We start from the raw sequence: 13,623 nt of genomic DNA on the forward strand, positions 1-13,623 counted from the left end.
GTTTGTAAAAAATGAATCCGCCTCAACAATATAGAACTTATTTAAAACCTGATGTTATTCAATAGTAAACAACTTACCATCATTCAGTGTTAGAAACATTTCATACAATAAACGTGGGCACACTTACCTGGAACAGAAAGACATTGGTTAGAAACAATAACTCATATACAAATAGGCAATAAAAGATCATGAACTAGGCCAGAAAACTTATACGCCGATTGGTTCAATAGCAAGTTAAACAATGTTGAGTTGGCCTCATTTCTGTATGCCTATTTATTTAAGTTTTCCGAGAAAACCACCTTAACAAAATCTTGGAGTAGCGTAGCGATGATTCAAAGTATTAAAATTATTACATTTTTCAAAAATCGTCAAATCATCAAACTGTTCCCTTCCAAAAGCGTTGTGCAAATTAGTCAGTGGTCGACTTCTACATAAATCTCTGTTTAATCGGAAATATTAAAAACCAATAAAACTCTTATCAGCATGGTCCCATAATTGGAGAGATCAGCGAGAAGAGGGTCAGTCAAAAAGGATTTAGCAACATACAAAAGTTAGGCTACCGCTAAAGATATGCACATAATTGAACTTTCGAGGGCGCATTGTTCTCATGACAGTGAATTTATTGCATAAATCCCTACCGGCCGGTTCTTGATAAACCAAAACGCAATGGTTCTTTCATCAATATATTTCATTCTCATCAGCCCGATATGCGCTAGTAGGAAGAACCGTTTCATAAAGCGTTAAGAGAGGACAAAGCAACGAAGAGCATGTGTTAGTTTCTCCCATATGGATTAACCTGGATCCAATTATTCCAACCTGAGACTACATGGTCAAAAGCACAATCTAAACAAATCCTATGCACTGTGATGCATACAACTTCTGTGACTAATTCAGTTACTTCGAGACCCGAATCCCGTATCATGAATCCTCGGCTACCGCATATCCAGTGCAATTTTACGCCGTTTTGCAACCGTTGCATTGCGAATTACGACTTCTTCGTTCGCGTTATTGCGGTAAAAACAATGTTCGTGACTGGGATAGTTCTGAGAGTGCAATGGTACTGTTCAGCAGGAACAGGAATATTGCATTTAGTCACATTAACTACTTGAATAAACTCTAGCAGCTTCAAAACAGAAAATCGTTTTACTTTGTTACTACTGACCTGAGACGCCACCATTATTTTCTCTAGTTTCCTAATTAAAAGGCATATTTCTCGCCCTAGGCCAGTAATAACAATACAAACTCAAAACACAACAGCATTTGTACTTGTTATTAAATCATTTTAAATTTGTTATGCGCACTTGCTTTACGCCAATGTAATATAGAAAATTTAAATTTTAGGTCAAACGAGGGCCACATTTTTTCAAATAATATATTGGCTCATGCATTGATAGATTTTGCAACGTTATTAAATATTTACTTTAATTAACATTCAGCAGATATACGGGTATTTCAGGTCTTAAAGTATGAGCTGGAGAGAAAGCAAATAAATACACAATTTGAAGTACCTACACAGGTACTTTTCAAGAAATAAAAAGAAAATATCTTTGATAGCAAACTTCTTAAAATGGCAGGTCTTATTAACTCGAATTATAGGTCTGATTTTCAAGGTGTAATAGCGCTCGAACCATTAGGAAGACCGGTTTCCGAAAATTGCACACGTATGGTCTTCATATTTTCAGCTCAAATGATAAGTCGGGAACATGTTCAGAATACGTGTTTGAGATAAAATTATATGGGTTAGCCGGCAAATTTATGGGATTCTGGTGAGATTAATATTCTGCGTGGCAGTCGGAAAGAATCTCCAACTTTCATGAATTAAGAGCAATAATTATTCGAAAGTTTGGAATAGAATATATACCATTTCAGATCATATGATTTTAATGTAAATTTGGTCAATCTTTTGGGCTACATATAGAATATTAGATCAACTTTTTTGACCCCGAATTTTTGTAAATAGCGTTAAAATCGTATCAAACCTTTGAGTAAAAACAGTTAAAATAGTAACAATTTTGAATTGGAAGCTAATTGGAACTTAATCGAAAACCCGTTTTTTTATTAACTTTGGGCTCCTTTCATGCTCTGATTATTGATCATTGAGAAGTGAACAACCAAAATTATTATTCTATTATAAGTCAATTATTTAAATAAAATAAACGAAAATAATGAGGTGAGTGCAATAACCTCTACTTTGTGTGCCAGACTCTCACTATAATATCTGGTCATAAACCATCACAAAGTAAACGTCTGCAAAAGGAAATTGTCGAACTTTTCCATCAACCATTAAAAATAACGACCGCCCTTTAATGTGAAAACTTTTCAAAAGGCCTCCGTGGCACCATGGCGGTGCTAAAGGTGCAAGTTATCATTACAAAAACATAACGACAGCCCGCCATCAAAGTACTACAAACAAAAACCCTTTTAAATTTTATTATCAAAAACGCCACGAACCGGTAGTTATCGGGATATTGTGCTCTCTGGGGTGTTGGAAAGCTGGCAAGCCTTCCTTTTATTTCCAACGGGTAAAGCTATTAAAACATTAATAAACGATATGAGCGCAAAACCGCGAACAAGTGTGTTTAGAGTATGCATTTAAACCTGAAACCAGACAATTAACACATATTCATATGCACACAGTTTTGTGACTAAACTTGAAATAATTCTCTTGGGGAGGATCTGACGGAAGATAGATTGACGATTTTAAGATTACTAGACATTAACACTGCACCACACTCAGTGAAAGTGTCTAAATCACAAAATAGTTACAAGAGATCTGAAAGACGAAAACACGAATTTTTCTAATTGTGGATTTCATATTTACCGCCCTTAGATATTTTAGTAAATATTTAAGTAAAACTGAGATTTTATTCTGTTTAAATCCACGAGTTTCCTTCAGTTAACTGGCTTTTGCCTTAATTGCAGGATAATGATAACAAAGTAAAGACATTAAGAAATCACTTTGACCTAGCTAAAATAATACATATTAAATTTGGTCATTCAGTAGAACATTCGGAATAGTCTAGGAACAATAGTAAAATTAATATTGTGAAATTAAATGAAAAATCTTCAGTATTTTAGATAGACAGAAAGTGTTAATCAAATTCAGCATTAGTTATGAATAAAACTCATTTTGAATAGAATAGAAATGCTGAGGCAGATAATAATTTACGGCTTAGGTAGTCAATCATACAAGATTAGGTAAAATCATTCTATTCACAAATAGTCAATTTGCACAACTTTCAAAATTTTGTTTATGTTTATATTTATAATAATTAACAAATCTCAACTCGATTATTACATTGTCATAAAGTGACTCCAAAGAAATAACTTACAACGTTAATATAAGCCAAGAATCAGCGTGGTAAAAGAGCAATTTAACGGCTCCTGAACCAGCCTTTTGACATTTTCTATTGCAATTATTTACGAATCTTCAATAATCTTCACACTAATATTCTGATTAATGCTCTTGTAGAGCGACCTTTTAAGCCGATTTCGAAGCTTATGGCAAAGTGCAAGAAATTGAGATGTATTCTTTAAAAGACGCTTGAATATCTTGATAGGCCTGGAAAATTCTATGCCTATATTTTATACGAATCACGTTTTTTTGTGATTCGTATAAAGGAGGATTAATTTACATTGTAAATTAAATAAGCTTCCTTTTCAGCCTTTGATGTATTGCTCAGGCATTACCTTACTTACGCTATACTACATTTTTGTATGATAATTGAAAAGTGGTGAACATGATCATTTACATTGATATAATGAATGAATAAATCTTTTTTCTTCAAAGACACGAATAAAATTACAATGTTATATACAAACTAAAACTTTTCAAAATTATCGACTATAGTTTATTAATACCATAATAGTAAATCAGCAATGTCTAATCCGTTAAGGATTTTCCAATAATCAATGAGTGTAAATAATTATGTTTAATTACGATACGGTGAGAAAAACAGTTACAGGTGATACCTAGAAAATTAATTCATATTTAGCTGAACAAGAAATCATTAATTAATACAGTTCATCAGCTATTGAAACAGCATCGAGTCGTTGCTAATTGTATAAAAACGCAACATAAAATTATATTTGTTTACTGAATTTGAAAGATCTTCCGTTAAGAGTTCAAAAAATAACATTCGTTGAATGCATGAAAACATATGTGCAAGTCACAATAAAGGCGAAACTAATTTACACCAAAAAAAACAATCCCGATTAACGTTTCGTAGATACAACTAAGTTAAACGTTTGGAAAAAGAAGTGTGTATACGAATTGGCAGATAAATGATTCATTTGAAATAAGCGATTCGCACTCGAACTTACATCTTCCATAATTTATTGCAATCATTAATTAGGATTACCAGACTCATTTCGTATAAACCATACTTGAAAGCTGATTAAAGCTTTCTCCATCAGTTCAGCGTCGATATGTCTGCACAAGGTATTTTGATAGGTTTGGTTTGAAGTGAAGTTCAATAATTTTCTTTAAAGGGGGCATTGAATCCTCAATGGGTAACGATATTCTGGCGGAATATGATTTCCTGTTGCAATTAAGATTAAGATTGGTATGTAACACTAATCAACTCAGAGCACAGTTTCTAAGAATAATCCCGCTGATTGAATGATTCTGGGAATAGAATAGAAGTGAAAAGAATCCACTCAGATTCGTCACAATGTTAGCCCATTGTTTCTAGTTATTTCCTACCGTAATTGAATCAGAAAAGTACAAAGGCCTTTCGGGCCCCCCATTTTAAAAAGTATAATAACGAATTTTGACGGCTAGTGACCCGCTTCAATGCACAAAATTCGATTGTTAAGTGCTCACAAGATCGTAAGACAATGGGGGACTTGATTGTGTCGGAACGGCCGGTCCGAATTACGTTTCATTCTCGGCTCGACATAATTGTAAATGAAAATGTCGCGAGTTCCAAAGATGCGAACGATGGCCTGACAAAATCAGACGGCACTTTTTATGAATGAATGAGTTTTTACAACATCGAAAGCCGAGACCACACCGAATTCAACGACCTTTGGAAGTGTTCATTTGATTCAATAGTCGCTCTTCAATCTACCAGACGTGAGTTGTACAAAAACAGTATGAACCGTGAAAATTAATTTTAACTAATTATCACAAGTTCATAATGTTTATCTAATTATTTTCGTTCTCCTCTAAACTTGTCTGTTTTAAGTAGACGGATATGAAAATACACACACATCTTTTATTATTTAGTTACAACTAAAATCAGAGATCGTTGTTCAAATTATTCGACTTTTTGCACATAATTTGAGTAAGAAATAATTCCAAAGCCAAAAAACATATAATTAAAATCGCGATAATTTATCACATAAATTTAGATTTTCCGCAAAGATTTCGATTCGCAAAGAGTTCAATTCTTTTAAGACTCCATAGCTCACATCACAAGTAAAATATTTCCACAGATTTGTAAAAAAAGTTTTGTTTCGACCAGTAGGTTCGATCATTTCTACAAGTTGTGGCCCAACTAAATTTCTTATTGAAGATAATTGAGTTTTACAAAAAATTAAAGGGGTAAATTTTGAGAGCTTAGAGACATTCATTGTTTTACGAATTGGGTTGAAGCTAATAGTAGGTGTCACGTACAAGAACAATGGTAAAAGAACATGAAGTTTCACTTTCGTTCTGTGCAAGTGTGCGTTTCCTGCTCATGGTTACAACACAAACTACTTTACCGGTATTCTTTTTAGTTTATAAAATAAACAGTTATTTCACAAAAATGGTAACTTAGTTATGCCGAGTGTGTTGAAATTGGAGTCTGTTAAGAGTAAAAGTGTGTGCAGTATACAAAAATGGTATGTATAGGTATTCTAATTGAATACCGCACACTGGCTTCAAAGGGCTTAATTAAGTGCATTTTTATTTCAAACTCCAATATTTTAATAATACGTATTTTCCGGACACAAACTTGTTTTGCCAATTTGGTGAAAAGGAAAGAAAAAACGCATTTTATGACTGTGGTCTTCAATTGCTCGGGAGGCAGACGTAAAAAGGTGAATTTTCCAAAGAGTTTGCAGTTTGGAAACGGCCTTTCGGGCAATTCACATATTGCGGTTAATTAAGAAAACCTGGACATTGTTTGAGTAAAATGTTTTACGATCTGCATACTCTTCAACTGATATGTCGATAAATGAAAAAGTTCAACTTCTTTCGTCGTTAATGTCTATCTGAATACGGTTGGGGTTGTGGTACGCAAACCAAAGGTAGCTTTATACTATTTGCAACACCACAAATATATTTATTAAACTTATATATCGATCTACAACCGTATTAAAGCTGATGATAAAAATATATTAAATCATTTTCGTTTTAGGCCTCATAGAGAATATAGCCTTTCCGTATAAAGGTTTTGAGATTTTTGGCATAGACACCAGGTTTGCAAATTGCTAAGTCATATCTTTATTTCATTCAATTTAAGTAAGCGCTTACTTGAATGCTTCTCCAATTTTTGATCTACTAAAATTAACACTACTTCTTTTCATGGTTGCTCTTAATTGTCTTGCGTTTTGTGATCCGTATTCGCATCTTATTAGATTGATCAATTTCAGTATAATGGTTTTTCCTCTCATGCATTTCACTGCACATTTCTTGTAGTCCGTGATTGAACATTTTAAATCCTTTACCCATAGATGATTTTCAGCTCATATTTCTATGCCGGTTAACTTTACCAACTGTTGCTATACTTCATTTCAAGTCTAGCAAGCTCTTCACTTACTTATCAGATATTTAACGCTCAACAATTCGCTGCTTAGGAAGATACATTTATTTAAGATACGTATTTTACATTTCCTCAGCTGCTTGAAGTTCCAAATTAATCATTTATTTAACTTTGCCAAAAAAACATTTTAAACTCGCACACTTACGAGCTTCATTACTTGCTTGCAGTTTGTGCATCAACCAGATTTTCCCGCATTAACTAATTTTGAATCAATTTTTTTGAAGCATTCTTCTTCAGTCATCATGCATATTCGATATAACGCCCTCTTTAATTATGAGACCGGAAAACAAGTCTAAACGAACTAGCCTGTATTTAAATCGGCGCGATCTTAATCTTAAGATAATAATAACCTACTAACGAGCCAAATAGAAAATAATAAATGTCCGTCCCATCTTAATAAGCGCTGACAAATCGCTCGAAAATAGTAGCTTAAATTATGCCAGGCCAGTATCTAATTTCAGCGATTCTAGTATCCCCCAATTAATATTCTGAAACTTTGGGTTAGCTAATCTCCCATTCTCCACCTTTTGTATTTCACTTGTTCATAAACAGGAATTTTGGGCTCTTTATTTTAAATAATTCCTCGCCCTAGGTTCAAATTAGCGGAAATCATCTGTCTAAGTCAGACGGGGTGAGAAGTTAACTAATTTTCACCGTATTTCGTACATTTCAGTGGACCGGGCCTGGTATTATTGTGCAAATTTATATGGATGAAGCGATTTGTCAAAAGAGCAAGGTGGAGCGGTAATCCGAAAGCAGCAGGAAATTTGTTAATTAGTGCAACACCATGTTCTTATATCTTCTTTAAAGAACTGCATGGCTAAAGCAACTAAAATTGGAGAATTTTGACTAAAGTTATTCACAAATAAAACAAACATGTTCAGCCATTGAACTGCTCTTCCCTCACAAAATGCCTGAGTAAATTAATCAAACACTACTAAGTTTCCAAACTAGATTTCATACCTGTTCCAGTACATTCAGTGTGGGCCATACACGATCACAAAGTTATAATTGACAAACTTCGAAATAAGCTCGGCTACTGAATTGAACGAACTTTTAAAGTTAAATTTGATACGCACACATATTCTCATTATGAACTCGTTTTATTGTGCTGCTTCGGCGTTATAATTAGAAATTCGCATAAATGTGAAATAGTTGTGGCAGAAACTGGAGGGTTCAACACGAAATATCACACTGTGCTTTGCAACAAGCGTATTCGAAAGATGGAGCGATGCCATTTTTTAAACCGATTTTAGTTTAAATAACTGATGCCCTTTGAGTTAGATTCATTTCTCGATAAATCAAATATTTTCCTAACTAGGGCGGAAAGTGGCATCTTTCCGGCTGGCTACCTGGCTACCAATACCAATAAGCAGGCGAGTACGGAAGACACTTTCTAATAGACTTGCGAACATTCTTTCTTCGAGCACCAAAAAGAAGCAGAGGTATTAAGTATTTGAAGTAAATAATTGTTTGTGAACGTTCAACTGAATTGCCCGAAAACAATGTTTGATTATTGACGAGTTGTAATTTTTTAAACCTGAACAGATGACATTTAAAAAATAATACGTTTATTGTAAATCATAAACTGAACTAAAAAGGTAATAAAGAAACTGATAAATATGATTGACAAAGCGTTAAAGCCGATATACTTTTCCAAATAGACAGGTTATAAGGACTGAAATAGAATGTAAACTAAACATTTTCCAAATTTTGTTGTCGAAAGCTGCACTTTCAAGCACAGTGTGTGGAACTGTTTTCGTTAGTCTCCTAGTACCCTTACATAATTATTATGAATATAACTTGCATGTAGTACAATTATTTACTTTAAAAACGACTTCATTTTGCTTATTTCATTTTTAAATCACCTTTATTGAAAAAAAATATTCTTAACTCGTTTTATGAGCTAGGAAAGTAACTAATTCCGGCAATGGATTATTTGCCAGAAAAAGTAAAGTTTTCGGTAACACAACGAGTAGAAGAAACATTTTATTCAATTTTCTACCGCTGTACCAATCATAAGATACATTTATTCGCATCTCAATTCTTAACTTTGGCATTATTTTCCTCTAGAATGTACTGGTCATTACTCCGGAAAATATGCCAAGCATACTTTTATGGCCAAGTGACAATAAGAACCAACTTTGAAACTTTAAACCAATTAGTGAGACAAAATCAATGTTGATTTTACGACGTTTCAAACGTCGACTTTTTATAAGAAGGTGTTTAAAAGCGGAAGCTCATATTATTATCTCGTCTCAAATTCGCTGTATTCTTTTGAAGCAAAGTTTGGAACGTGTTTAGTAGAATGACAACGCAAAGAAAGAATGGACAACAATGTTAAATTGGAAACGAAGCAAATGAGTTTCTGGAAAAACAAGCTAATTTTGCTCAACATCCAGATCAAAGCCGGTTCAACTTTCAGCTTTTAGGGGTACGAAAAAATATTAAGGTTTTTTTGTGAAGTGTCGACTTATTTTCTAAAAGAAATACACCAGTGAAATTCCAGATGGGATCGGCAGAATTCCGAATTTAGAGACATTTGGACACATAAGAATTACCTGATAATAAAAACTTTTAAAACTAAATGGATGGAGTTGCGCTCTCCGAAAGTAGCAATCAGAAGCATTTCACATGCAAACTGAATTATAACGTAATGCAACATGAACTCTCAGTGAATCTTCACATTGATCGAAACAAAACAATTTAAAAATTTCGTTTTGATCAATTTATCTTCACAGAAAAGTGATAGTTCTTTAATGCCTAAATTGATAAAACCATCAATTACTCCAACTCCCAATTTCCCTTCACGCTATAGACTCCACCCTATCCTATTTACAGTGAATGTGACTAAATGAGGTGTTTTTCACATTTTTGTATCAGTCATAATTTGCCAATATCATGTTTTCCGAATCTGAATTAATTTTAAAATATAAACTTTTAAACCGCACCAAAAGGAGTTCTATATATGACAATTCCAATTAGGTTGGATGTTGGCTAGCGTTTAGAACTCCGGCAAATTTGAGAGCCGAAATTAATTGAAATTAATTAGAATCGGTGTCTGAAAATTGCACTACGTATGCATACGCTGAACGTAGTTACCTTAAAACATCGATAGCCGATTTGTCACCGAAATTATTAGTAATTTTAACGAAGTACGCTGCCCATTATCAATAAATTTTATGCCGCAGTCGGAGCGTTCACAGTTGGCTGCTAATTATGACAGTACTAATTACTGTCATTTAGTAGTCCGATGCTGTTGTGCCGGAAAAGCAGGCAACTGAATCGTATAAATCAGCTTCACTTTACACAGCTGCGAGTCGATAGTTTTAAACTATCACCGATCGGGGCATATTTCCATTATTAACCGTCCAAATGTCAAACTTCTCTTTAGTTGTTTCCAAACATTCTGTTTTAGTATAATATAACTTTTCCGAACAATATAAATTACTAAATGAGACTAATAATAACCTATAAAAAAACTTTAATATTTAACGTATTTCGTCGTAAAAAAACGCCTAAAAGTATTGCTCTAAGTTGGAGACGCAAAACTTTTTATCTACTTTTATAATGATAGTCTTTCATTCGAATCGAATCCTTCAGGCATGGCCCTGACCGTAAAAATTAGTAGGTAAATTATTCAGTTCAATCCATCCATGTTTTTCAACAGGTTTAAAAAAATGCCGACGAAAATTTCAGAAAAAATGTATAGAACATTTTATTTTATTATAAAATATTATATAAACATATATTGAAAACCGCTTCGTGTTTGAGATACAGGGTGGTAAAGCTAACATTTGATTTCAGTTTAATTTAATAGTTCACGCAAATATTTGGATACTGTAATAAAGTCTGCATTCGGGGGCTTATCGCAATACCACACCCAATCAGGTCAAAGTTGTCCTCAAATTTACAATTATCCATCAATTTTTAAATTGTAATTACTTTGTTGTGCCTATCTGTATAAACCTGGTTAAGAAGAAAAATTATGTTCATACTTGCGTCAAAAAACGACTCTTGTTTGAAGTAGCTAACCGTAAACGTTTCAATTTTTTTCAAAACACTTTTCAATTGCAAATTAATACACAACAAAGTAGCAAGCGTAGCTTGTACAATTCTACAGATCAAAAGTAAATTTTCAATATAAAAACTTTTCCCTGAATGCAAAATTGCCAAAGACGCTAAACAGTCTAGAAACAGACCTTCGTATTCCAACTAAATGATGAATTTTAAGATATTCGCAGGCGTTTTTTTATCATCAACGTGAGACCTCCGATGAATGCTATTGAAGTGACATAAGCCCTATCTTTTATGCCGGCATTAGGAAGCCCTACGTGAAAAAATCCAAGAGCGTGAGATCGGGTGAACGTGTAGGGCACATAACCGGACCACAACGTCTCATCTATCTTTCTGAATCATTCGTGTTTAACCAAACTCTTACGTTTTCACACCCTTAGATTTTTTCGTATGTCACCCTAAAAGATAGGGTTTATGTCACTTCAAAGACAGAATTAATTCGAACCATAGCATAAACCTCAGAGGGTAGTGACTGCGTCAGTAATAAAAATAATATTTCTTTAATTATTCAAAGTTTAAAAATTCTATTAACATTTTATTAAATAAAGTTTGTACAAACTCCCGAAACCTAAAGGTCTCTAGAGAGCGTCATGGACAAAGTGAACAATCTGTTCCCTAGATAGAGCCCAAAAAATTAGTATAATAAATGGCAATGGTTTTCTACGGTCTTCTCTCAAGTAAATAACCAAACCAAAAATATAAAAACCACAACTATCCAAAGAGTATTAAAAAATTATCTTCGATTTCGATAGACGAATAACGTTCGTAACAAATACGTTGAAGATATGTCTGGTACTAATAGTAAATGATCCAATGTCCATTTATAGAAATAAGGATTAAATACGGAAACATATTACGGAGCGTTTTTTGTAAGTTTTTAGTCTAAGTATTATATGCATTTCTTGCACAAATTAAGCAAATAGTTGTTAAGCACTTTGACTTACTTTTCCTTGCAAATATTACTAACACCTAACCCAATTTGAATCACTGTTGAACGCATAATGACCACATATGTCGTCGACTTCTTCGACTATTAATCATTACCAATAATCGAAGAATGATTTTGAGGCATGTGAGCATTTCCCCAAAATTCTTGTAAGAACACAAAACCGCATAAWGTAACTCCTGCATGCTCTCCATTATGTGAAATCTTGGGGAGGAAGTGACGCAACTGCATTTGAAGGCAATAMGCTCGAGGAATTTATCAAAGGAAAATAAAACCTTTTATGTAGATAGCCGAAATATTGTGAACGCAATGACAAAAGCCATAGCCTTTGTACATTTTGCAGCTCTGAAYTTTTTTAGATTCGTGTCCTTTTCAAAAACAAACACGGAAAACTGACTAACGTTTCGGAAATATATTTAATTTAATTTGATASSAATATACTCAAAACAAAAATAGAAGAATTAACAACAAACAAGTCATTTCGTATGTGGGAACGGTAGTCTTTAATAAGATGATAACTTCCCGAATCGTTATTTGTTAACAATTCTCATCGGTCATGACATTATGTAAACGGCAGGTTCTTCCGGTAGGTACTCGAATTCTTATCAACAGCCGGTAAACGGCATACGACAAATTGTAATACTCTAACAGGTGAGCTGACATTTCCTTATTTGTACTCTGTTTCCAATTTCACTGCATACATAAACCGACGAACGGGTATCATCTCAATTAATTGGCAAAACAATGGAATACTTACAATCTTTCGGTGTTAGTCGGAATCCCTCTGGGAACCCCTCGGAGGCCTCGATGAGAACAATCCACAGTGGTACCGGAACAGACACAAGATCTGGGACATTTTGTATACTCTCCAAATGAATACGTAGACCCGAACTCCAAGTGATGAACGGGAACGGAAGATTCATGATTCGACTTTGCAACGGAAGTACCGATATTGGCAACGAGTATCAGGAAAATGCCCAGCAAGGATATGAAGGATGTAAAGTGTCTAAATCCTGTGCTGGATAAATGAATTACCCCACCCATTGTGGGGCTCCAAGATGAAAGGCAAATGATAGGGAAGGTTTTTGGAAAGCTCGCGAATAGTTTGGTTTGACTGCTTTGATAGTCGGATAATCTGAAACAAAGAAGATCAATTAACAATAAGGAAATAATTTTGCGATGTTAAAAAATGGACAATGTACAAATGCTAAGACTAAGAACCTGCGAATGCTTCATGCGCTGACAGGTTTCTTTCAATCGTTTTGTTTGAATTGAACATTTTCTAAGAAATATTTATTGCTTGGTTTGGAAGATACTTACTTCAAAATAAAATTCTTGGTTTGAAATCCGCGTTAACCGAAACGTTCAGTTGTGACGAAAATGAATCAAAATCGATTTTAGCGAAATATTTCAGCAAAATAGTCGATCTTCCTATCCTAATAAACACGTAAAAAACTGGTAAAACAGAAAAGGAAATCCCGATCAAAACAAAGAAAGGAATCTCTGAATTGTTGATCAGTTTCTTTCATGTAACTAACCCAGGATATAGTACACAATTTATTAATTCATTTATGATGTTACAATATGAAAGTGGTCTATTTTGCTTAAAATTGAGTTGAAGCGAACCACAAACATTAAGAAACTGCAAAAGGCAAAAGTGAATTTTTAGGAGAACTGTTAAAGCCAGATTTAACAACAAAAGCGGTAGATAAGTTCTATATGGTTGAGGCGGATTCACTTTTTATAAACTTCTATTTGGGTATTTCGCCTCAAACACTTTTGTCTTTAAAAAAGGCAGAATTTCCTCACGTCTTTTATTACAGATTGATAAATAGTGCTCCTATTTCG

The 13,623-nt window shown here is 33.8% G+C and overlaps 1 protein-coding gene across 3 annotated transcripts in view; it reads right to left on the reverse strand.

The window, feature by feature from the left end:
• LOC109546161 (protein slit) overlaps nt 1–13,623 on the reverse strand; it is a gene marked incomplete at its 3' end in the record, with an annotated part of 191,607 nt that overhangs the window by 173,364 nt on the left and 4,620 nt on the right. For all 3 annotated transcript variants that reach the window (XM_048668236.1, XM_048668235.1, XM_048668234.1), the window contains 1 exon segment: nt 12,533–12,910. In XM_048668236.1, the coding sequence (XP_048524193.1) occupies nt 12,533–12,819 (287 nt within the window).

Source organism: Dendroctonus ponderosae, unplaced genomic scaffold, assembly GCF_020466585.1.
Source record: "Dendroctonus ponderosae isolate FM_Combo_2020 unplaced genomic scaffold, Dpon_F_20191213v2 Dpon_F_20191213_7, whole genome shotgun sequence".
Lineage (NCBI taxonomy): Eukaryota > Metazoa > Arthropoda > Insecta > Coleoptera > Curculionidae > Dendroctonus > Dendroctonus ponderosae.